The sequence below is a fragment of the Amphiura filiformis genome, chromosome 1 (genome assembly GCF_039555335.1).
Source record: "Amphiura filiformis chromosome 1, Afil_fr2py, whole genome shotgun sequence".
Lineage (NCBI taxonomy): Eukaryota > Metazoa > Echinodermata > Ophiuroidea > Amphilepidida > Amphiuridae > Amphiura > Amphiura filiformis.
This window is the reverse complement of record NC_092628.1, coordinates 93,202,871-93,226,573: the sequence shown is the minus strand read 5'-3', so window position 1 is coordinate 93,226,573 and position 23,703 is coordinate 93,202,871. Positions and strand designations below refer to the sequence as shown.

Genomic DNA, 23,703 nt, shown 5'->3' with positions numbered 1-23,703 from the left:
AAGGTAAGACTGTGATGAAATCCGTAGGCATGATACTCTATGTACTACTGCTGGCTATGATCTTTCCTTTGTTTTTTCTTATTTCATTTGTCTTATGATTTACGAGGTCAGATGTTAAAAAAGATTAAGATTTTCCCATGTCAAAAATATCTGGATGCGCCCATTAGAGTTGTCTGGAACATAGCCTTCTCCGCAGTCCACTTGCTCATTATGCATACTCTGGCTATTACATTCAGTGGCGTATTAGGGTTGGTAACGCCCGGGGCAAGAAACAAAATTGGACCTCCTACCCTATTCTTAAAACAATTGCGCGCGAAATCTTGGACAAATAAGGCCTACCACTAATTAATTACTAGAAGTTGAATATCGATCTTAAAACGTTCTTTCAATTGATTTTGTGCTGAAATGCGCCCGAAGCGCGCGAAAATTTTGACTTTCATCGCTTGGAGGGGCGCAGAATCGATGCTAAATTGGATTGACAAACAAGTATGATTGACAGTGTGTGTTAGGGACAAAGTGTTTAAATATCGGGTTATATAAAGGGTATAAAAACGTTTTAATATCATTCCAAAAACATTCTTGAAAACTTGACACAAAACATTCTAAACAGAATGTTATTTTGGGGTTGAAAAAATATTTTGCGAATAATGTTTGGCCAAAATATTTTCAATAACGTTTTAAAAACGTTTCGTGACCTTTATATAACCCGACATTTAAATGTTATTAAAAGGTTTTGAAAAAAGCATTTTAAGAACATTTCTGTGTTTGCTGGATTCAAATATTTTAACATAATGTTATTTAAGAAATGACACAATATTTGGCAAAAATGTTTGCAAAAATAGTTTATAATAACATTTTTGAAAACATTTAAAAATATTGTTACAGTGTGTTTTCATACAAAACGTTTTTTAACGTTATCATGACCTTTATATAACCCGACATTTTAATGTTATTAAAACGTTTTTACCTAAACCAAAAGCCAAAATATAACTTATTTAAAACGTTTTAAAACGTTTTAAAACGTTTTTGTGTTTGCTGGGTAGTCGATTTTTACGCGGGCTTTCGCGATCAATAAACTGGTAGATTCTAAAATCAGAATTGTTCAGTATTGAAGTGAGCCATTATAATTATGCCAATAAGATATGTTGCATTCAATAATATAAGCCTACGTATAGGCCTACTTTCACTGTCACTTATTCTATAAAAATTTTTATAACCATTTACTAGTATTTTGATGTAATAAACACCAGTATAATTTTGAGATCAACTGAATGCGTTCATCATAATTAATAACATTTTTATTTTTTAAAACAATCTGAAACACAGAGTGCAGCAAAACGTTATAATCAACAAGATTTAAATGTTGTTAACTTAAACAAACAGTGTATACAAACTTATACAAACAGTGTGCATTCTTGTGAGAACGGGAAACGGCGCTTTGGCCTTGAGTCATTCCGACTCGCAACAATATCATATCTAGCGTTACCGATACGCATACGTACGTTTACAATACATTCCGCAAATCAAGGCCTCGTATGATCAGGATCATCAGGATTATGAACAATACTGATGAATTTATTTACGGATCAAGGCCTCGTAGTTGCTGTATTTGTAATAATATTTCAGGATCTTTTGATTTTTCATTCGATCAGCTATATTAGTCGAAACTTGAAGTGAACCAAAGTGTAGCAAGTTAGTTATTATCCGCTGCATTGCTTTTTAAAAGTCATTAAAATCTACTGTGTTATTTCATATGCCGGCAATTTTAATTAACTTGAAAGTTGTTAGCTATGATATTAATTTCAACTGACTTGTTTTTTATAAACTGTAAACACTATCAAACATTTTTACGCTCACTTGATCATTTATCTATAGATATTAAGGTGTCTTTCTAATGTCTCTTTTCCACCTGACACAAAGCCGAGGACGTTCCTGGACTATTGTCAGCCGTGTTCTGATTTGATGGGTCACCGGGGTGCACTCGAGCTGATGAATGGGTCCCGTCTGTTGTCATCTGTCTTAACGTCTTTGCAAATTCCGAAGTATTTCCTCTTCCCCGCGATTGGTCTTCTATTTTCAACCCTTCTGTCACAAACATTATGGCATACATTTTAGGTGTGTACAGGGAAATAAGGGTAATGTATGCATTGATGAGTAAAGTGATGCACAAAGTAGCCTTCTTCTGTAAAACTATTATGGCAGTGGAATAGACGGGGAGAGCAGCCAAACACACAACCATGGTAGAATACACCGTAATACCGATGAACTTACTCTCGTTGTAATTACTAGGAACCTTTCTGGCGAGAAAAGCAAAGACGCAACATGCTGTGATTATCAGCAAGTTGTAAACGCAGGACGCTAGGAAAACGGGGCTAAACTTGCAGTATAATTCGAGTCGTGGTTGTGGCGGTGAAGGTATGATAAGAGCAGGTCTGGCGGAATTCACTACTGATGATACAACGGAAATCACAATCTGGAACATGTAAATAATAAGTTAAAAACAAACAAACAAAACAGCGTTATTAATGACATAATCATCAACAATAATATATTTTTACGTCGTATGTAAATTGCACGATTTCATTACTACAGTTCTGCTATTATATCGGCTTATGTTGTCTTATGTAAAAAGTGAAATGGAAATGAAAGCATACAGATTAATATTGGACAGTATGCTGACACGGGGCTAGTTTATAACCTGACGATACGTATTGTTAAATATTATCTGTGATGCTGGGAGAACGTGGCCTCTAATGATTAGAGTAGGGAATCATACTCGTTTTTTCTGCGTAAGGTCCCGGGTTTAATTTAATTGGCAACATCTCCCGGGCAACATCTGTAGATATGAGCATTTAGAATTGGCCAAATGAGCCACGAGAATACTCAAACTTTAGACGAGGACGATAAACCGTCTGCCTCATGTACAGAGATGTATACCTGTATCTGTACCTGTATACCATGTATCTTGCAGTTCGTTTTGAGAAGAGTATCGTTTCAAATTTCTAATGAACTGATGCAAATGCTGCACAGTCCCCATAGACAGTAGCGTTTGTAGACTAGATAAAAATCGAGATTTTTGCGGATGTGTTTCACTAACCTTTAATATAACCCATCGTAGCGTAAGTAACTCATGATAAAGGTACGAATATATACTTTACTCATTGTAAGATTAAGATGATGTCACATTCTAGTAACAATGCGTGGTAAGTAACCTTTCTTGGATTTTAAGATTTACGATGAGTTGAAAAGTTGAGGGGAAACTGCTCCTGGTTATTACTAATCTGCTAGGATTTACTTTTAGTTATACTTAACACATCTTTTAAGGAACAGAATAAAAGTCAGATGCTACAAAGGATTTGATCGAGGCCTGAGAGGATTTTTATGATTTATCCTGGACGGGATCCAGGGCTGCAGTCCAACAACTGGAAAAAGGTAATGAAAACAGAAAAATCTCGCTCAAACGTTGTTCGTAATTTTTGTTCAATAATTTATTGTCTAATAAGCATCCATTTATAAGGTTAAACATCATGTTTTAGAATAATAACTTGACAACTCATACGTCCGTAAATTAATTGATTACTCGACTAAACATTATGTACTGTTTTATACTATTTTTAGTTATTTTTGTTCGAAACAAGTAATGCACCATTTAAGACAGTAAGTGTAAAAATCGAATACTGCAAGTAGTCCGTAAACTAATGTTTATACGTGTATGTTTTACAAATGATTGCTTCTATATCGAGCACCAAAACTAATTTGAACAATTCCGAGAAGTAAAGCATAATAATATGTGATGCGATCAAGCAAAATCAGTCGGAACTCGGAAATATTGATTTTGAGATATAGCCAAACAAAGGAAATATTTCCTTTTGTTTCCTCTTGTTTTGCAACTCTTTAATTGCTCATATCTTTGGAACTGGTTGTTCAATTTCAATGGGGTTTTCTGCAAAATCCAGCTTTGTAAATGCTTTTTACTATCCTATATGAAACTGAAAAATTATTATCGCCGAGTTCCGACTGATCCAGGTGGTGTCAAATGAAAGCGATATAATTAAAGAGTATAATAAAAACACAAGAGTTCTACTCCTTAGTGTTAAAGTTGTGGTCCATTTTGATCTTCAAAATCTTTCCAGAATTTTGGCCTCATTGGGTGATATAAAATGAACTGTACCTAACTTTACCAATTTTTTCATGTATTTGTGGAGCTTGTACATAAAAAATAAACTATTATAATGATAAATGTCCTGCAACAGAAATTTTGAATTTTGTTAAGAAGTGGCTTTAATCAGCAGATGGGTGATTCTCTGAAAAGGGGAACTTTTAAGTCCCGCGACTTTCGGCGCTCATAAAAGTTTTAAAAGCGGATTTTTTTTTTCTTTTTTGGTTTAGTCATGGACTTTTGTATGTATAAAAATAGTTAAGAACATCCAAGTGGGGAAAAATTAATTTCTTGGAGTCAAAAAAATTATTCAATATCTGACGACCCCCCTGAAAACCCCATGTCCCGATGTCACGCACCGAATTTGAGTGATTTTGTAGTATTTTTGTGAGCAAGTGTGGGAAGCGAAAATTACCACTGACTGGGGTAAATATCATGTCTAAGAAGGTTTAAATGCTTAAAACCACTTCTAAAGTCAATTTTATGGAATAATTCAAAAATTTGTGTCAAAAAATTGCTGTCCCTTGGTTTTGCATCATTGGCATCAAAACGGCTGGAGGTGAAGACCAAATATCAGAGGTCAATAATTTGACCCTGAACGCTGCCTTTTACAGACGACGAAAAACATCAACCCGGAATAGGTGCACATTGGCACTCTTTTCCTGCCAATTTTGAGGGTATTTTCAAGTATACACGCGCGTACCTTTATTCAACATCATCTCCAAACGTTTCTGATCAATTTGATATAAGTCTTATTGTTGAATTTTTCCGGAAAATAATGATGGTTGAATATGTCCCACAAGCTGTTGTGGCGATATGTAACACGTGGGTAAGCATAACCCTGCTATTAATCGTAAGCAATGTCTGAACCATCATCTCCGTCACATCACCATCATCTCCATCACATCACCGGATCTTGAGATACAGCGAAGTCCAGTTTAGTTTATCAGAAAATGCTTACCAATTCTAAACCTTCTCATCTGTATGAATTTCATTTTCAAGTAGTGTGAAAACATTACTGAAATCAAATGTCTGTGACGGAGATGATTCTCTATAGGAATTTGTGTAGAAATATCATCTCCGTCACATCACTATCATCTCCATCACAGCATTGTCATCTCCATCACAATTGTTGTTGACCTTTATTTGACCTTTGACCCAGACAACATGGAATTTACTATTTGGAAATGTAATTGATATTGTATGTGTTTACTATGTCAATAGAAATTTAATTAGTTATTTCAAGCGAAATTATGAATATACTTAAGTTTGAATAAAAAAAATACTAACATACATGACATTTTCCGTACAGCCTGCCTCTCATTGTCCCAACTAAATGACGAAAGTAGAAAATCATTTTTTTTTAATGAAAAAAAGCAAACATGAATCAAGCATCTTACAAGTTATCCATAAAACTCATAATTAAGAGTTTTAACATTTTTTTGTCCTTTTTTCCTTTTTGGCCTAAATGTGACGGAGATGATGCTCACCTGGCACAACCTGCAGATTACGCCCTCTATAATATAGAGGGCGCCCTAAAGATTGCGCCAAATATTGTTTTCATGCACTAGAGACTTACATCCTTACAGATATGTAAAGGAAACATTTTTATAATCATTTTCAAATTCATATTTGCCTATCTTCCAATAGTACACCTTTTCAGAGAAATACCCAGATATCGCATTCTGAAGTTTTCATCCCATTTTTAGACTAACACACAGAACTAAGTTTACCTGCTTTATCTAAATGCCCCAGTAACCAAATGCAGCTAACATGATTATACATGTACTGCACAAAAACCAAGACAAATGTGTTTTCACATTTTTAAATCAATAATATTGATGTTCAGTGTCAGCTTTGCATACTATCCCATTACAGCTTGCAATAAATAACGATTTCAATGTCAGTAAGTATTTTGTTTTTCCACTATGGTGGGATCATTCTAATTGACACTTAATTTGGGTGTACTTTGTCTTGGGTCCAATCTCTATCATGGAAAGTTTGCTATGTCTTTCTAAATATATGACTGTTTGTTCTAGATTTGGGGTTTAGCGTTTCATATTTGAAAGAACTAATGTTTAATTGCAACATTTGGAAACCACAAACCAAAACTGGGTGCTATTATGTACAAGATTGGGCTACGAGTATGCATTTTACCAAGTTAGCAATAGGTAATTGCTTCATTTTGCATATGCATGACTTTCTTTATTATACTCAAAATCGGATTTTATTATACATGTTATAAGGAAGTTATTTACGTGCATTAGGCTCCTTCACAGCCGGTTGCTGTCGTGTATGTTTGCGAGTGAGCCACAAGCAGACTGGGTTGCCAGGGACTACAGGACAAAATACCTGCTTCTGACTATAACTATTAGCAAGGTCTGGATTTGGCATGCACCCTACCAGCTATACTGATAATGGTTAATTGGAAATCTGAAAATAAACACTTGTTTTGTAAACAGATGATACTCTGTGATTATTTATGGATGGAAAATTAGGAAATTGCTGTTAATGGAATAATTGATATATTAAACATACATGTTATTTTGTCAACGATAAAAATCCATTCACAAATAAGGTTTTTAGGAACCATTTGACATTAAATATTTTAAACAAAGGCTGGGTATAAGGTGCCCAGGCACCTGCACTGTTAACTAGGGTTAGTTTATACAAAGATACTCAACCATCACTAATTGATGTTGGGAGTGACACTAGTGGGGGGGGGGGGTTAAATTGGGGTAGATAGTTGCTTTGGTTTTATACATTTTGGTAGAGCAACTGGGCAGTTAGTAGTAACAATTGTAATCAACACATTCACAAAATAAAGATTGAATTGAGCCAGGGAACCCCTGGGATTGAGTAATCAGTCTTTTTGATTATAATTGTTAAAGGTCATCTGAGCCTGAGGTGGAATAAGTATATATTGTTGGATTGTCAGAATGTTCAAAGTCATGTCATAAAACGTAATCACAAAGTCGTCTGAATATAGATTGTTGGATTGATGCGAAACTCGGTGGATGTGATTTCCATTGATCCCTTTGTAGACCTATTTAAAACACATTTTTTAATTTAGCTTATAGTATGTCATTGGTGGTATTCGTGGCAACAACATTTCCAATCCGGTTAGTTGTGCATGTGCTACACAAAAAAATTACTAGCATTCCAAGTACTTGTCAATGTAAAATTATTAAACATGAATTTCATCCATGGTGTTGTCTTTTTAAAGACATTTCTTGTTTATTTTTGTAGTTGGGTAATGGGTACATTTCATTTTAAATCACCCTGTATGACAATAACTGCGTGCTTGAACATTGTTTGAAAAACAATGCCCTCAGTGTATCCGGATTTCCCATACAGTGCAGTGTACACCTGTACGTATAATCTAACACATTGTGGTGCAATAAATGTGCAGATAGGTTACTGTAGATGGTAGAAGTCTACACCACATTTCGCCATACTGCATTTTAGAAACGCTTGCTGTAAGAAAAAATTTAATGCTAATTTATTGCACATTCTAGGGAAGCGTGGTTACCTTTTTAAAATAACCGAGTGAGAGGGTTTTCAAGAAAATATTTTTCCTGTCAAAACTGAAGCATCCTATGTATAAAAGAAAATATGAATTTTAACTGCACATCATATATAACGATTCGTGATACCCAATTGTGTCACATTGATGTCGTTTAAGAGGCAGAGAATTTTATTTCAATTTTATATAGGACAAAATATATTTTTTAATTCAGCAAGAATAAGGATAGAAAAAACGTTGCAAATTCTATGTGAATATTACATTAGACCTCACCAAAGATTACTGTTTCGTTTTTATGGTAATCTAATCTTTTATTTCCTGAAAAAACATTTGGGGTCTAATGTCGATTATTTACATACTTGATCAAAACATCGAACGTGTATACAAGAAAAATGGTAGGTTCCTCTATAGTATTTGGAAATGCATTGAGACACGAGCACGTGTCAAAATCGATATAATGTATTGTCCATATAGACGCCCATTTATCATGTTTATTGTTGGATTTTTTTGATATAGAACACGCAGTTAACAACAATTGAGCGCTATTAATACACATTAATTATTTTAGGCAAATAAAATTCCAAAATATGGTACGTTTTCTTCCTTTGCTTGTCATGTGGTAGGCCTATGTTGAAGTTGCGATTATATCTTCAAATAAGTTTCAAATGGTTTCTGACAAGACAAGTGGCCGAGTGGTCTAAGGCGCTGGGTTCATAGTGTGTCCAAAGCGGTGCGCCGTGAGTTCGAACCCCGCCTCCGCCAAATTTAATCTTACTTTTTTTAAATTTCATATTGGGGAAATGTGACTGGGAGAATTTATGTATGGCGTGGAGTGGTGTGGTAGAAGTCAAGAGCTATCCTTTCACAAGAAATATTGCTTAGCAAGTGTACACAGCTTCTGTATAAATTGTATACAAGTTTGTAAACATACTAATAGATAAATAAATAAATAGATAAATAAACAAATCTTATAAAAAATAAATAGATATTTCCCTGATAAGGTGGTACCCTAATAAGTACCCTAATAAATGCCCCAAACTAATAAATGCCTCACAAATAACCACTGTGACTGAACATTTTATATAAATATTTTCGGATTTATTTTGAAAGTATTAGGGGGAACTTGTTGTGGACCCTATATGTGACCCGTTCTGACAAAACCAGGAACAATTTTTGACATTTCACGATTTGAATACAAATGTAAGCACGGGACAATAAGCTTCAAAATGATAACAACATTATATACATAGCATCAACACTTTTCAAGATATGGATAATTTTGTAAATAATTCCTTGATATTTTTGCCGAACCGCTATTCTGAGTAATGGGCTAATTAGTTTCCTGCTTTACACAGGATTGAATAGGGATTATCATAGTCAGAGTTCATATTCTTGAGTGCGCACAGGCTAATTTACATGGCAGTCGGACTTATTTATTTGTGTATGGAGGCAACGGCGACTCTTCATTGTATTTGTTCAGTTGTGTATGGAGAGCCATTCTTGGAGCCCGTGGGACACAGTGTATGTCCATAGAACAATACCTGGAAGCGTCACTAGAAATTAGCATGAGGCCGCATTCATATGTAAATAGCGTATTGTTATTTAAATGTGTGCCCAGACGTATTGAGGGCGACAGTCATGTTATCCAGACAGAGAATGTCTTGATGCGCCAGGCATGTCAAATTGCTGAATGAATGTGTATAAATCCCCTTTCTGTATAGGTAATAAGCTAGTATATTTCGTGTTTCAGTTTGCTATAACAAAAAAATAAGTATTATATTAAATATATTAAGTGTATAGACTTTGAAATTGACGTGAATTTGAAGTGCAGAGCTCCAAATCTAGCTAAATCGTGTAGTGTGAAATCCTGCTGTGTGACCCCTCTGCGTGGTAGAATTATATTCATAAAACATTGAATTTAACATATAATATGGGCAGCCAACCACGATTTATCAGCATTTAAAAGATATATTAATTAACAAAGATAAATAATCAATAATACAAATGACAATTTAACTAGTAAACAAGTCTGAAATCTTAAATTGTTGCCACGTGATTTCCCGAACACATGATATGTCAACATGTGACCATTATTCAGATTTACCGTAAGTATTTGGAGTATGGTGCACGGCTTGCAGGCAACTGTGTATTTCTTTACCTCCGTATAAATATAAAAACAGGGAAAATCTGTTCCAACTGACCGGCGGGGAACCAAAGGATGGATCCAAAAGGATACAACAGTGTCACACTAGCAATGGATAAAATTAAAAACAGGGAAAATATGACACAACATCCAATGGGGGAGTAACATAAGACATATAAACAAAGTTAAAAACCCGACGTTTCGAAAAGACAACACTTTTCTTTCTCAAGGGATAAAATAACAGACCTGCTCTCAGTATAGTGGAGACCAGCTCTGATCAAAAAATGAAGATAAAAAGCTGCATTGACTGGAGCATTAATTATAAAAGCAAAAAATAAAAGAAATCTGAATAACAGTGGAGGCTTGAGTGGCCCATTACGTTTGGGTTTTGGAAAGAACCTTCTGTTAAATCATGCATGACTCAATTACAAATCTCTACATCCCTTTCTTCGTGTCTATTGATATTTTGAATAGTGTTTATCTTTCCCTAATAGATAGCACCCTGATCGATTCTTCCTGCATATCAATATGCTTCATTTAGGGCCTACATTACATTACAGAGATCGGACACTAATCCCTACCATAACAAACCATGTACAGGTGATATAACAGGTCTATATTACAGGATTAGATTAGTAAACTATGATCTATTTGCAATTATTATAATATATTGATTGAGCAGGAAAGATGTGATACTATTTTTTTGTATAGCAGTCTAGTTGCCGGCGTGCGATATTTTTTTTCCTAGTCAACATTATTTTGCATCACATAATACATTTACATGATATAGGCCTATGAGGCTGGATTGAGCTGTGTTCAGTTTTATACGGCGGATTTATTGCCATAATTATTACCTCTTACTTAACAAAAGAAAAACAAATTTATTCCAATTAAAATTCTACCAGGGTTCGAACCCACAACCTTTTGATTAACAGTCGAGATCGAATACCACTACGCTGTGAGTGCTTCTGCCAGAAAAGCGTTTGTTCATCATACTTATTGATTACGGAATAAATCGCAAACACACGATATATATATATTACTTGTCTATTACTAATAAATACGTATATAATCTCCAATCTATGCGGTTCCTATGCAAATGTTGACTAGTAAATTAATATAGGCTGCCGGCGGCGTCAGGTATACATAGAATGTTGTTTTTTTTTTATGATGATTACATGTATGATGCAAACTCATAGGTTTTGTGCGTTTGGCAATTTGGGAGGGGTGGGGATGGGGGTTCAAAATGACCCCATAGGATTATAAAATCAAAATTTCAATTGCTCAAATACCTCTTTCAAATATATCAAATTATTTACATAAATAAACAAAAATAAATAAATAAATAAATAAATAAATAAATAAATAAATAAATAAATAAATAAATAAATAAATAAATAAATAAATAAATAAATAAATAAACGAAAAAAATTGAACAAATTGTAGCGTAGTATTAAAATCATAAATATAACCATTGCTGGCAGGAGGACTCGAACCAACGATATTGACATTAGCAGTCTGATGCTCTACCATTGAGCTATGACAGGATCTAGTGATAAGGGTCGAATTTTTAGCTTATATAGTGTTTGTCAGTGTTTGTCCGCCTCGTGAAAGAAAGAAATATAAAATCTCAATTTTTAATTTAAATTTATTTGATAATTTTCTAACCTATATTTTCTTTAGAGCAAGGACAAATATTTCCCCTTTAATCTAATTTGACCGCTATATAAGAATCTACTTCTTTTATTACTGATTTAATTCCACGATTTGTTCCATTAAGCAATATCAAAGATTAATGTCACACATCTCACAACAGATATTTAGTTGGCTTAGTGGTCTTGCACAGTGCTGTTTAACCTGGAGGTACCGAGATCGATTCCCACCTCTGCCTGCAATTTTTTTTTAAAGACTGGGAAATAATAACCTGACATTCGCCGCTGACATTCGTACTTCAGAAGCGGAGTTATAACTTGTTAAACTTTGCTCCTTCCGTAAAAGGGTACATTATTTTGGCACTACATTATTTCTTTCTTTTTTTCACATTGCTGGTATTAAATATCAAATGGTCATAATTGGCGGTCACTTCAAATCATCCCCAACTGAACTAGGTTCAGGAATTTCCTCTCATTGTTAATTGTTGGTTAACCTACCACTTGAGAATAAAGGACTATGATAGGTGCAACAGGATTACCTACGGGATTATCTCAAGGATATTCTGTTCTCCATCCTTTTCTTACATCTTCTCTGATATGTGCTAGTGTCAATGGTTATTGTTAAAAGGCAATAAGGTGTGTAATTGCAATATTTCCTCTGAATAGGAAAGACTCTCTACATCGAGTTATGTATGCTGGTGGTTCGCAATACTGTTATTTAAGAGAAGGTATCTTCCAAATCCAAATCCAAATGCGGTTGGGACAGGTGTGAAAAACCATAACAGCAGGCAAAGTACGGAGAGCCAAATGGGACAAAAGACTGGAGAAAGTCTCACAAAATATATGGTAGGCCAAGCAGGTCACAAGAAGGGGAAAATCAATAATTCATGCTGGGAGCCAAGTAACATTCTGTCTGCTTAGTGCATATTGGTATGTTTTTTCTTGAGAGCATAATAGAAATACATAAAGACGAATAAGGCGCCATGATGGAAAGCTATAGAAGGTCAGGTCGGGTATCAAAGGTTATTTTAACTTCAAATACTACTTGTGTTTCACACCTTGCCTCTGTCACGTATTTTTTCATATTATTGACCTCAAGTCCTAATTTTGACTTTGCTGTTGCAAAATGTCATTTCATATCAAATTAGTAGACTTTCTTTGAAAAAAACATATCACTGGTGCCTGATGGGAATACCCGTCCGCCATTTCATTAAACTGGATCGTTTTCGCCTGGTTTGTGCCCAGATGTATTGGGGCGCGCTATACTCTCATTGAACAGGCAAAGTTCGCAAAACTAACAACGTTGTTATTTGCCAATATCAATTAACATGATCCAAGGGGTCGAACATGAATTATTCATAACGGATCGATAACTGGCCTCACTTTCTAGCTAGTAAACCAGCGGAAAAAGGTTTTGCGTTGCTAATAGAACAACTGTGAATTTAGTGTCACCCCCTTGGTATGTCCTCAGATAGAGTCAGACACAGCATATACTAGAAACGCCTATTCTTACTTCCGCATTCATTCAATGTTAGCATTTCCATATAGACATTTGCGATGACCCAGATGCAAAAATCATGCAAGACCTTTTTGACTCTGCTTCACTAGACCAACATGTCAATGGATCTACACATCGTAAAGGCCATACGCTAGATTTGATCATCACGCGAATGTCCGATTCCGTTGTATCCAACATTGTCATTGATAGAAGCCTTCCATCAGACCACGCTGCTATCTTATGTACGGTCGCCATTTCTCGCCCACCTGCTACGAAACATCGCTTCAGTCTGCCTCTTTTGCAATAGCGAAGATAGGTAGTATTCGCAAGTATATTGACCGCTCTACGGCAGAGAGATTGGTCCATGCGCTCGTAACATCAAGGCTGGACTCGAATAATGGCTTGTTATACGGTCTTCCCGGTACTGTTATTTCTAAACTTCAGAGAGTGCAAAACAGTGCCGTAAGACTCGTGTTAGGTGTTAAAGGATATCGCGTTGATATTAACGATCTGCGACGAAGTGAGCTTCACTGGCTACCAATAAGGGATCGTATTGCATTTAAGATCCTCATGCTCACCTACAAATCCCTTCACGGACTTGCTCCACCATATCTTGCCGATCTTCTTACTACATATCAACCAACTCGCTCGCTTCGTTCTGCTACTCAATTTCTTCTGGACCCGCCTCGTCGTATTGCAACATCTTACTATGGTGAGCGGGCCTTCTCCACTTCTGCACCCAAGCTTTGGAATAACTTGCCACAGTCCATCAGGAAAGCCACGTCTCTTGCCATCTTCAAAAAACACTTGAAAACTCATCTTTTTAATAATCCAATTGTGTATTTTGTTTATGCCACTTGCCAAATTATTTATCTTTGATTATATTGAGTGAGATGCCGACCATCAGATTAATTTTTGTTTGCTCGTTCCTTTTTCGTGTTTGCTTTGTTTTTTCTGCGTGGTCCGCATCTCACTCGTTGCAATATTTGCTCATTATGTGGTCTGATGTGTTTTAATGATATTCGTTACCGGGATTTTCCCATGGTTTAAAGTGTTTCTTATTATTATAACTGCTTTGCTTTTTTATGTGTACTTAAGACTTTTGGGTGCAGGTCACTCTTTTATTGTACTTTTTAAGATTTATCTTTGTAAATTTTCCTTGCGTATCGATTTTATTTTGTATTTATGTAAAGCGCCTAGAGGCCTTTTTGGCATTGGGCGCTATATGAAACGCCTTATTATTATTATTATTAAGGCAACACACCCAAACGACATACCATCAAAAATTGTGAAAGAATTTGCTTTTGAACTAACAATGCCACTCACTCACATTTTTAATTCATGTCTGAATGAGGGTATATTCCCAGGGGTTTGGAAAACTTCATCAATTACGCCAGTCCCTAAGGTTAAAAATGCCAAGACTCTTGATAAACTGAGGCCTATAAGTCTCACGAAGTTGTTTGGTAGAATTTTTGAAAAATACTTGGCTGACTGGACCTTAGAGGATTTTTCTCCGCATATTGACCCCAAACAATATGGCAATTTGCCGAATAGTTCCACCACGCATTATTTGGTTGATCTTGTCGACACAGTCCTTAGAGGAGTTGATAACCCAGGCCATTATGCGTCATTATGTGCAATAGACTTCACTAAGGCCTTCGACAGGATCAACCATAATGTAGCAATCACGAAATTGATTGATATTGGTGTTCGTAAATCTATAATACCGGTTATATGCAATTTTCTAACCAATCGTAAACAGACTGTTAGGATACAAGGCAAGTCGTCTACATCTCTCCACGTATGGGGTGGTGTTCCGCAAGGGCCCATAATTTTCTCTGCTGTGGCAAATGACTCTGCCATTGATGCCCCACTGCGGTGGAAATATGTGGACGATTTAACCCTTGGGGAAATTGTTTGTGTGAAGTCCAAAGGCAGCTCCCAGTTGCAAAATGATCTTAACCAACTTGGGACTTGGTGCAATGAAAATGATATGGTTCCCAAGCCAGAGAAATGTCACATTATGCATGTTTGCTCTCTAAGAAATGAGCCCCAGTTTCCAGTTTTTACTATCAATGGCAAGAAGGTCGATACCACTAACAGTATGAAACTTCTGGGAGTCACAATTCAAAGCAATCTCCAGTGGGATATCCAAGTTGGTCAAATGATTACAAAGGCTTCAAAGAGAATGTACATGCTCTATGTTCTTAAGCGATTCAGAGCTTCTGCTAGTGATCTGACCTCGGTCTACCAAATGTACGTGCGTCCGGTATTAGAATATGGCAGTCCTCTGTGGCACAGTAGTATCACTAAACACCAAGCCGACCAGATGGAACTTATCCAAAAGCGCGCCTGCCGTATAATACTCGGTAACCAGTACAGCTCGTATTCAGAGGCTCTGAAGACGCTTGAGCTCTGTTCTCTTGTTGAAATGCGGGAACATCTCCTTAGAGGTTTTGGCGAGAGCATTTTGAAATCAGAGCGTCACAACAGGATGCTCCCTGCTCCCAAAAGTAAAAGACACGGTAAAAACCTCAGGAATGCTCAACAACTTGACCCGCCTAAATGCAAGAGAACTCGCTACCAAAAATCAACAATTCCTGCAGTTGTGAATCTTTTAAATTCTTGATTTGTTGTTTGTCAAAATATGTTGGTTTTTTTAAATATATATTTCTGTGTTTTTTGATGTATGCATTGTTAACCAGATGTCTCAGTTTTCTGACTGTATTTCTGGATTTTTATACCGTAATAAATAAATAAATAAAAAATAAAATATCATAAAAACTCAATTTTGAGAAAAAAACAATGGCTAGAGTACACAGCCGCGTTAATTGAGGTTATTTGACTATGCCATTGAGATTAGGCTATTGTGGTCCATGGTGTTGGTCACCGTCTATCGGGTTCTAAGAGGCGGTAAACTGTTTTTTAAACCAGTTTAAAAGCCTTACAAAGGTACAAAGGTCACGGATTATTTGGTGTTTTTACAAATCCATTAATTTTGTGTTTTAAACAAAGAATATACGCACACCATTTTATCCCGTGCATAACAAAAAACAATAATAAAATAAAATCCAAGCATATTGTGGTTTTATTTCTGAGCAAGGGCATAATTTTAGCAAAACAATTGCGGAGTAAATCTAGTAAGACTGAAATTAGAAGCTACTCACAAACTCATGCCTATATTGTGGGACGCCTCCGTAGAGGGCGCCCCAAAAAGGACATGTTGACATAAATTAATTGACTGTGAGGTTGACAAATAAATCCGGTGTGTGAATAGTTGATTCGGTGACCGGTTATCAGTGGACACGGTAAATTAATCTGTTTACGCCCTCGTTTTACCTTGCGCCCAACGTTATGTAAAAACTGGCAATCATGCTTAACAAACAAAGAAATGAAAATAATCTGTTGCAACTTTCGGATTTGCAAACAAGTAATTCTAGTTCTACAACAACATATTTTATTATTTCTTTTAATACAAACACGTTGCTGCCTAAACTGACTTTATAGCACTTTTTAGATTTTAAAATGAAGTAATAATGAACACTATCGCCTCTGTAATTTCCCGAGTATATAGACAGCACGAATATTTTCTGCAACGCTGTGACCAACATGTAGGTCAAAACCCAGTGCAAGCGTTTCTCGCCTAAAAAGAAATTTGTATAAAGGCATTTTGGCACATTCTTCGATAAAGTGTTCAAAATGCCAAATCTGTGTCGCCCATAGTTTCAAGTCGTATTCAGACTTGTTTCGTCAGAAAGAAATAACTTTTATTAAGACAACTTATACTAAGGAGTTGCTTTCTAAAATGTGTGGGGCTAGAAGTTGTAACATGCCTAGAAAGTATAAAACAATAAAGCTGATTATGCATGTCCATTGTTTTCCTCCATGTCGCCAGCCAAGGTGCGTTCCGTATAATGTGTCCCTGCTCGCTAAACATTTGCGCATATAATGGATTATAGGTACCTTTATCATGCCCTAATTATAAAGTATAAAACATCACAACACAGATTATTAAAATTTTTCCAACTACATATGTCGCCAATATTGTTCACAGATACGTTACTATATTTCTAATGGATAATAATCTGTGAAAATAATTGGCTAGATGAATGTTCTCATATGTGATGGATCAAGCAGGCTCCATAGTTATACTATATAAACATAACACAATGGTTTCAAAGTATAAAAAAATGAGTTCCAGGCTATAAATCTAGAATGATTGAAAGATTACAGTTTGCCAATATGTATTGTGCCTGCGGCTTACGCTACAAACATCCTTTGATATCAGGTTACTGCGGTGTGATTCTGAAAAGTATCATCATGGAGCACCCGCATTGGCATATTGACATTTCGTATATCCAGAGATATCTATAGAAAACTGTTGATTCATATACAAGTATTCACGTTGCAACAGTTAGAATTTTCATATAAAAACGGTTTTGAATGTGTGTTTTCTTGTGTATTTTAATAGCATAATACAACAAGAATTTTTGTACAGGAATAATGAACGTCATCCCTTGTCTCAGTTTGTGATTTTGAATTCTCTCTCTAAGACATGTGCCGGACAGCCAAAATATTCCATTAAAATGGTGGATAATTAAAAAGGGCGCTTAATGGAACATAATGATCAGATCTTTGTGAAATTTTAACGAATAAATATCCTATTTCAGGTCATTGGTAAACATATCAACCAAAATGACAGACATGTATCCCATATTAAACAGCACCGCATCTATACAAGTAAAATACATAGCATGTTTGAAACAGATAAAACCTATCAAAATAGAGAAAGTGTAACACTCACCTGAATGCCAATAAAGACACTACACATTATCATTTGATGCTTCGGGCCAATCCACACTGGACGCCTAACTGATTTTCTTCCTGCTTTAAAAATGCGATATATTCTAATAACCTTTAACAAAGTTGGCGAAAAGTTCAGAGTGAATGCCAATGCTAATATCGCCTCAGATACAATGCACGATGCGTTGGTTGGCGGCAACAGGAATATGACGATTGCAATGAAAGTTGTGAACAATCCACCGATATTGACAGCACTGAGTTCGCGGCTTGTTGCCTTAATCAGCGGGTGTTTTCGTAAGAAATAGAAGCCGAGGGTAACAAGACAAGTTAAAGAGAGTCCAAGAGAAGCAAAAAACAGAACAACCACGACTGTGGCTTCATTCCAGTTCACAGAAGAAGGTATAATCGGTACGCATTGATTTTTGGCTTCATTTGGCCATTCTGTAGACTGACATGCAACGCATTTGGTGTTATCTACAACGATCTCTTCGGGACGGCAACTCCGACAACCCCAGCAACATTTTGTTTTGAGGGGTACCTCAATGGAACCAACAGGGCAGATATCTTTACATAGCGATGGACGGTGTCCGTTAGCAGCAAATTGGAAGTTTTCTTTGTTTAAAGTAAGTCTTTGTAACCGTAGATATTTTGGATCCCATGATCCAATACTCTCCTGCACATATTCTTGACCTCTCTCCTGTACATTATAGATAGTGTAACTTAAAGGTGCATTCCCTTCGTCATCGAATTCAAATTGGCCATCTACGCTAGGAAAGCTTACATTCCATAAGTGGCGAAGAAAGGTTTCCGGATTGATTTCACATGACTTATTCGAGGAGCACTCCACTTCAATGTAAGAATGTAAGCCGTATGCGAATGCATAAACTGCTTTAATGACATTAATTGCATTAGAAGAGGCTGTTGGTACACTACCACTACGGTTATAAAGTTTTCGTACCCACGGGTTTGTCAGTTCTGTGCTATTTAGAAGCGATAAATTGTGCATATAACGCTGATATCCAGAGTCAGCAGGCGTGTAGTATCTCAGGTATAAGGAACCAAGAGACCGAGCTCCCATTCCGTCAGCAACCCACCTAAAGCCGCAGTATGTAGTACATATAAATGTAATGTTAGATGGTAGTTGTGAGGCATCAAATCTCATCATCAGGGCAGTAGATATCTCATTACTGGTAAACATTACAATCACAGACGCTTTGTTGAATTCGCTGATTGTGGCAACTATATCGTCTAGTTCATTCGCGGTTGCCGTGGCACCTACTGGTTGAGAGTATGCGATGCAGATTTCGGGCTCGGCTGAGGTCTTGAAGTATTGAGATGATAAAAGTCCATCTGCATCTAGGGAATAAAGAACACCAACATAAAGCCAACGAAACCGATGCAATATATCTATGATACTTCGAATTTGAGCTCTATCTGCAGGAAGTGTACGAAAAAAGGATGGAAACCTATTCTTATCGCTTAACTCGTCAGAACTTGCCCAATGTGATATGAGAGGTATGCTGTATATATTGCTGATCTTTGCAGCGAAGACACTAGTAGCACTGCGTCCAGTACCAATAATAGCGGCAACCTGTTTAGACCCATTTGGAGAAGGATGGTATCCGCAGATGGTACGGTATTCTTCGGGACCTTTAAAACTGGCCAACGACGAGGCATGGAATAGGGCTACTTCTTCATTTCGGCACCCGTCACGAATGTCAAACCAAGAGTTACATTGGGAAGTAGATCTCTGCGTTGATTAATCTGCTCAATGGCGTATACCATTGCCTCAGTTGTGGATATTCCCCACGAGGAAAGACGACCGGTACACATCACATTCTCTGCGGTATACCCAACTGGAAATATTCCACCAAGGAGGAAATCACCAGGTTGATAGTAATTAATGCAAGCATCTTGAGGTAGTTTAGGAACCCAGCAGGTGGTAAACCCCAAAAGACAATACAGGATGATAAAACGTAACCACGTTTGTGATAATAGCAACATCATGATGTTATAAGCACATATGATATAAGCGCTAACAACTGACCAATAGTTTTGATACTAGTTCGGAGTTACCATATATATAGAACGACAATACATTCAGATAATTATGATAAAATATTTATACAACTTGGCGTACTATATGTAGCTACGGCAACAAGCGACCAAGTTAAATTGTCGGTTAAAACGCCCTCGTATATTTCCTTTGAGGTGTACCTTATCAAGCTTGGAGTATATAGTTGTCAGAATTAGATAATAAAAGTGTCTCTGCGGGTAGCTAATCTTTATAGATGGCACAGCTTATAGCAATGAACATGGAACGTGACATGGCTTATACGTGACTCCGCCATTTTTGTAATTTACAACACGCTTTTAAGCAATTGGTGAATTTTGTGACGATTTCGATTTTCCCAATTATGTTTTAACACAACACTCATATTCTTAACGTTTATAAAACACAATTATTAGACGCGATATTTTTTTCTATTTTGATTTTGTTGTACTATTAGCCCGGCCCCCCAACTCAACACAAAATTTGACAACCATGAGAATTACCAAATTGCGCAGAAAAGGGGTTATTTATTTACCAGTAGCAAGGACCGCGAAATTGGCAAAATAGGGGGTATTTAATTTACACTGTCCGTGAAATTTGACAGTGAAATCAGCAAAATAGGGGTATTTAATTTACACTGTCCGCGAAATTTGGATAAAAGGGAAATTTTATGTCAATATTTAGTGTCATTGATAAGGGATGTTTAAAATTCTAATCATTGATAAGGGGTGTTTAAAATTCTGGCCATTAAAAACCACAAAAAGGGGTTGTTTTTGGCCAAATTTTGTCCTCGATTTTGCATGAAAAAGGGGGATGAATTTGATGAAAAATCATTGCAAAGGGGACCTTTGAAAGATTTGGTAACTCTCATGGTTGTCAACTTTTGTGTTGAGTTGGGGGGGGGACTATTAGTTACCCCCTGTTTGTTCATGCAATACAAAAAATATCACTGGTTTACGAGAGGGGAACCAATTGATCATTCAGTACACAAGGATTTAATATAAATGAATAACTGAATAACACCACAATCCTAAAATAATCAAGTTATAATGCTCCAAACGTGTCCAGTCATGCTTTTACAGTTCTAGTTAGTTTTCAGTCATCTGACTACCGTCAGACCATGTAATACGTCGAACCATTACCAACGCGCGACGCACAGTTAACGCCGACGCGAGGTAACACATAATTGCCGTTTCTACTACATACGCAATCAGCACGGTTACAATACTCCGGTACGGAATTATTATTTGGCTATTAACCAATTGTGACGTGTCATGTCAAAAGGAGACACTTTTGGGCAGGTTATCAATCTTGAGGTTTTTACATATCTTAAATATAAAGATATTTTGCTCCACAACGCCGTTTTCCCCAAAGAAATTGGACATTCCTAAGCGAAGATATTGAATTCGTAATTTATGGTAGTACAAAATTGGAAATTGAGATATTGGCCTTTAAAAATATTATTGACAATGTTGAGAGTAGGAATTACCTTGAAAAATGTCTCAAAAAATACAAGATGCCAGTTATATTCCGGTCTGAAACTCACAGACAATATTTTAAACATTAATAACATTACAAATTCGCAACAAACTCAAATTGTGAAAAAATCACCCTCGGGCAGATTTTTGGCTATTTCTCCATTTACGATCCTGCCCAAAAGTGTCTCCTTTTGACATGACACGTCACAATTATTAAATGTCTACTGAATGACAAAAGCATATACGTGGTAGCCCTACGTTTGTTCACTAGTACACTTCCTATCCCTAACCCGAAGCCGACTGTCCCAACCCTAGTCATAAGTAATCCGGTATTTGTGGCTGATTGCGTCTGAAACAAGCGAAATCAAACAAGTGGGGGAATACGAAATACAATAATTAATACATGTCATCTCCAAAATAGATATTAAACGTTTTTGGAGAATGACGTCATACATCAAAGCAGAACAATGGCCAAGGTCGTGCTATGCAGTGACTGGCAAAGCTTTATTTCCCGAGGTACGTTTCGACACAAACAAACAAAATTTACAAAATATTAAATATAGCAAGCAAAATGGGATAAAATATCCATTCATCCGGTCTACCATCATAACCAACATCAGTCTGCATTGAAGACCAGTAGATGCTGGTCGCAGGTCACCAACCTCCACAATATAAGTCATGAGAACTTGAAATATTTTTGGACACGGTCGGATGGATTTCAGCCCCTTTCCAAAAATAACAATTCAAATATGTGTTTAGTGAGTACTTTTTTTGTTCTCGAAAGTTTTACATTCAAATGTATGGGCAGTTAGTGCTGTGTGAGCGATATGGCACGATCCACGTGCAATGAGGTATGACATTCTCCAAAAACAGTTAATTCATTATTTTGGAGATGCTTGCTTATACACTAGATATTATCTATATTATATAACATTGTATAAAGAGATGACATCTCACTTGCACTACGATAATAGCTGATAATCCTTCCAATAACAAAACAAATGTCATGGTCATCCAGCTATTAATTTTATCTGATGCATTCTTTGCCCTTGAAATTCAAACGATAAGTTCTGTTGTTTTTCACATGACCATGATATCAATCAATCGCATTTATTTATTACAATTCTGTGCAGGTCACTGAATAGATTCACCAGGTTTGCAGATAAATAGATAAACAATGTTCATTAAACAAAACCAAATTTTACTCATTAATTTGACGATTTCATTTTTCATGGACGAAAAGCATCATCAGAATATTGATTGATGGTCACTTCTTCCGGTTGGACGAATTCAAACCACAAAGGAATTGTCACTCAGTAGGAGATCATATACGTGACTTAAACGGTAGGCCCGTCGTCCCTGTTCATGACGTTTGGGTCCTCTTCTCCGAATCCATATGGACTCTTTGATGCGTCTTATATTTGCGTTACACTCCTTGCCAAGTATTTTTGAATTGTTGCAGTCTATAACATGATTTTTCTGTACATGTACTGCGTGGTCTGCTATGGCTGATATTGATTGTTCTGTTTCCGACTGTTTCCGTGTCAGTCGCGTGTAATTTTGTTTTGTCTTTTCCACCCTAATTTCTTTTTTATGTTCTTTGAGACGAGTTGCAAATTTTCTTCCGGCTCACCGACATATGTTTGATTACAAAGAGTAGTGCAAGGTATTTCATATACACAATCCGTGCTGTTAATAGGATCTATTTTGTCCTTTGGATGGACCACACGTTTCCTGAGACTAGTGTTAGGCTTCATAGCCGTCAAGGAGTCCACATGGAGAAGAGGACCCAACGTCATGAAAAGGAACGACGGGGCCCACCATCTAAGTTACGTACATATGATCCTCTACTGGTGACAATTCTACACCCTCTTTCGGAATTCGTCCAACCGGAAAAAGTGATCATCAATCAATATTTCGTCCATGAAAAGCATGAATAGCGAAACCGCCAAACTAGTGAGTAAAATTTGGTTTTGTTATGTGAACATTGTTTATCAATGCAGGGTGTATCAAAATGATTGGTACCCATCAATTTTGATGTTGTTTGAAAAGCCTGCCTCTTCCGAATACAACATTGGATACGCTTGAATTGCCCAGAATGTATAGTTTATGACTTGTTTTACAACTAATCTACAAATTATTTGGATCTTATGTTGAATTTTGATGTGTCAGGCTCATCAATATCGACGAAAATTGATGGGTACCATTCATTTTGATACAGCTTGTACTGCAGGTATTATAAATTGACACAAGCTGTGATACAAACTGCGCTAAACATGACTTTGATGTCGCACAGTGTCAACACCCTGTATTATAAATATTTTTCCATACTCCGTTGGTGAGCGACGGGCGATTGGTATTTCACCGAACGCTAGAAAAGGAGTCCTATCT

The 23,703-nt window shown here is 36.5% G+C and overlaps 1 protein-coding gene across 1 annotated transcript; it reads right to left on the bottom strand.

Annotated features, from left to right (window-relative positions):
• Window positions 1-1,578: 1,578 nt before the first annotated feature.
• Window positions 1,579-23,111, bottom strand: LOC140164408 (metabotropic glutamate receptor-like). Its single transcript, XM_072187690.1, has 3 exons — window positions 22,992-23,111; window positions 17,783-19,372; window positions 1,579-2,473 (listed from the first exon to the last, which is right to left on the bottom strand). Exons 1-3 carry the CDS (start codon window positions 23,109-23,111, stop codon window positions 1,892-1,894), a joined length of 2,292 nt encoding a protein of 763 aa, XP_072043791.1. The 3' UTR covers window positions 1,579-1,891.
• Between the last annotated feature and the right edge of the window lie 592 nt (window positions 23,112-23,703).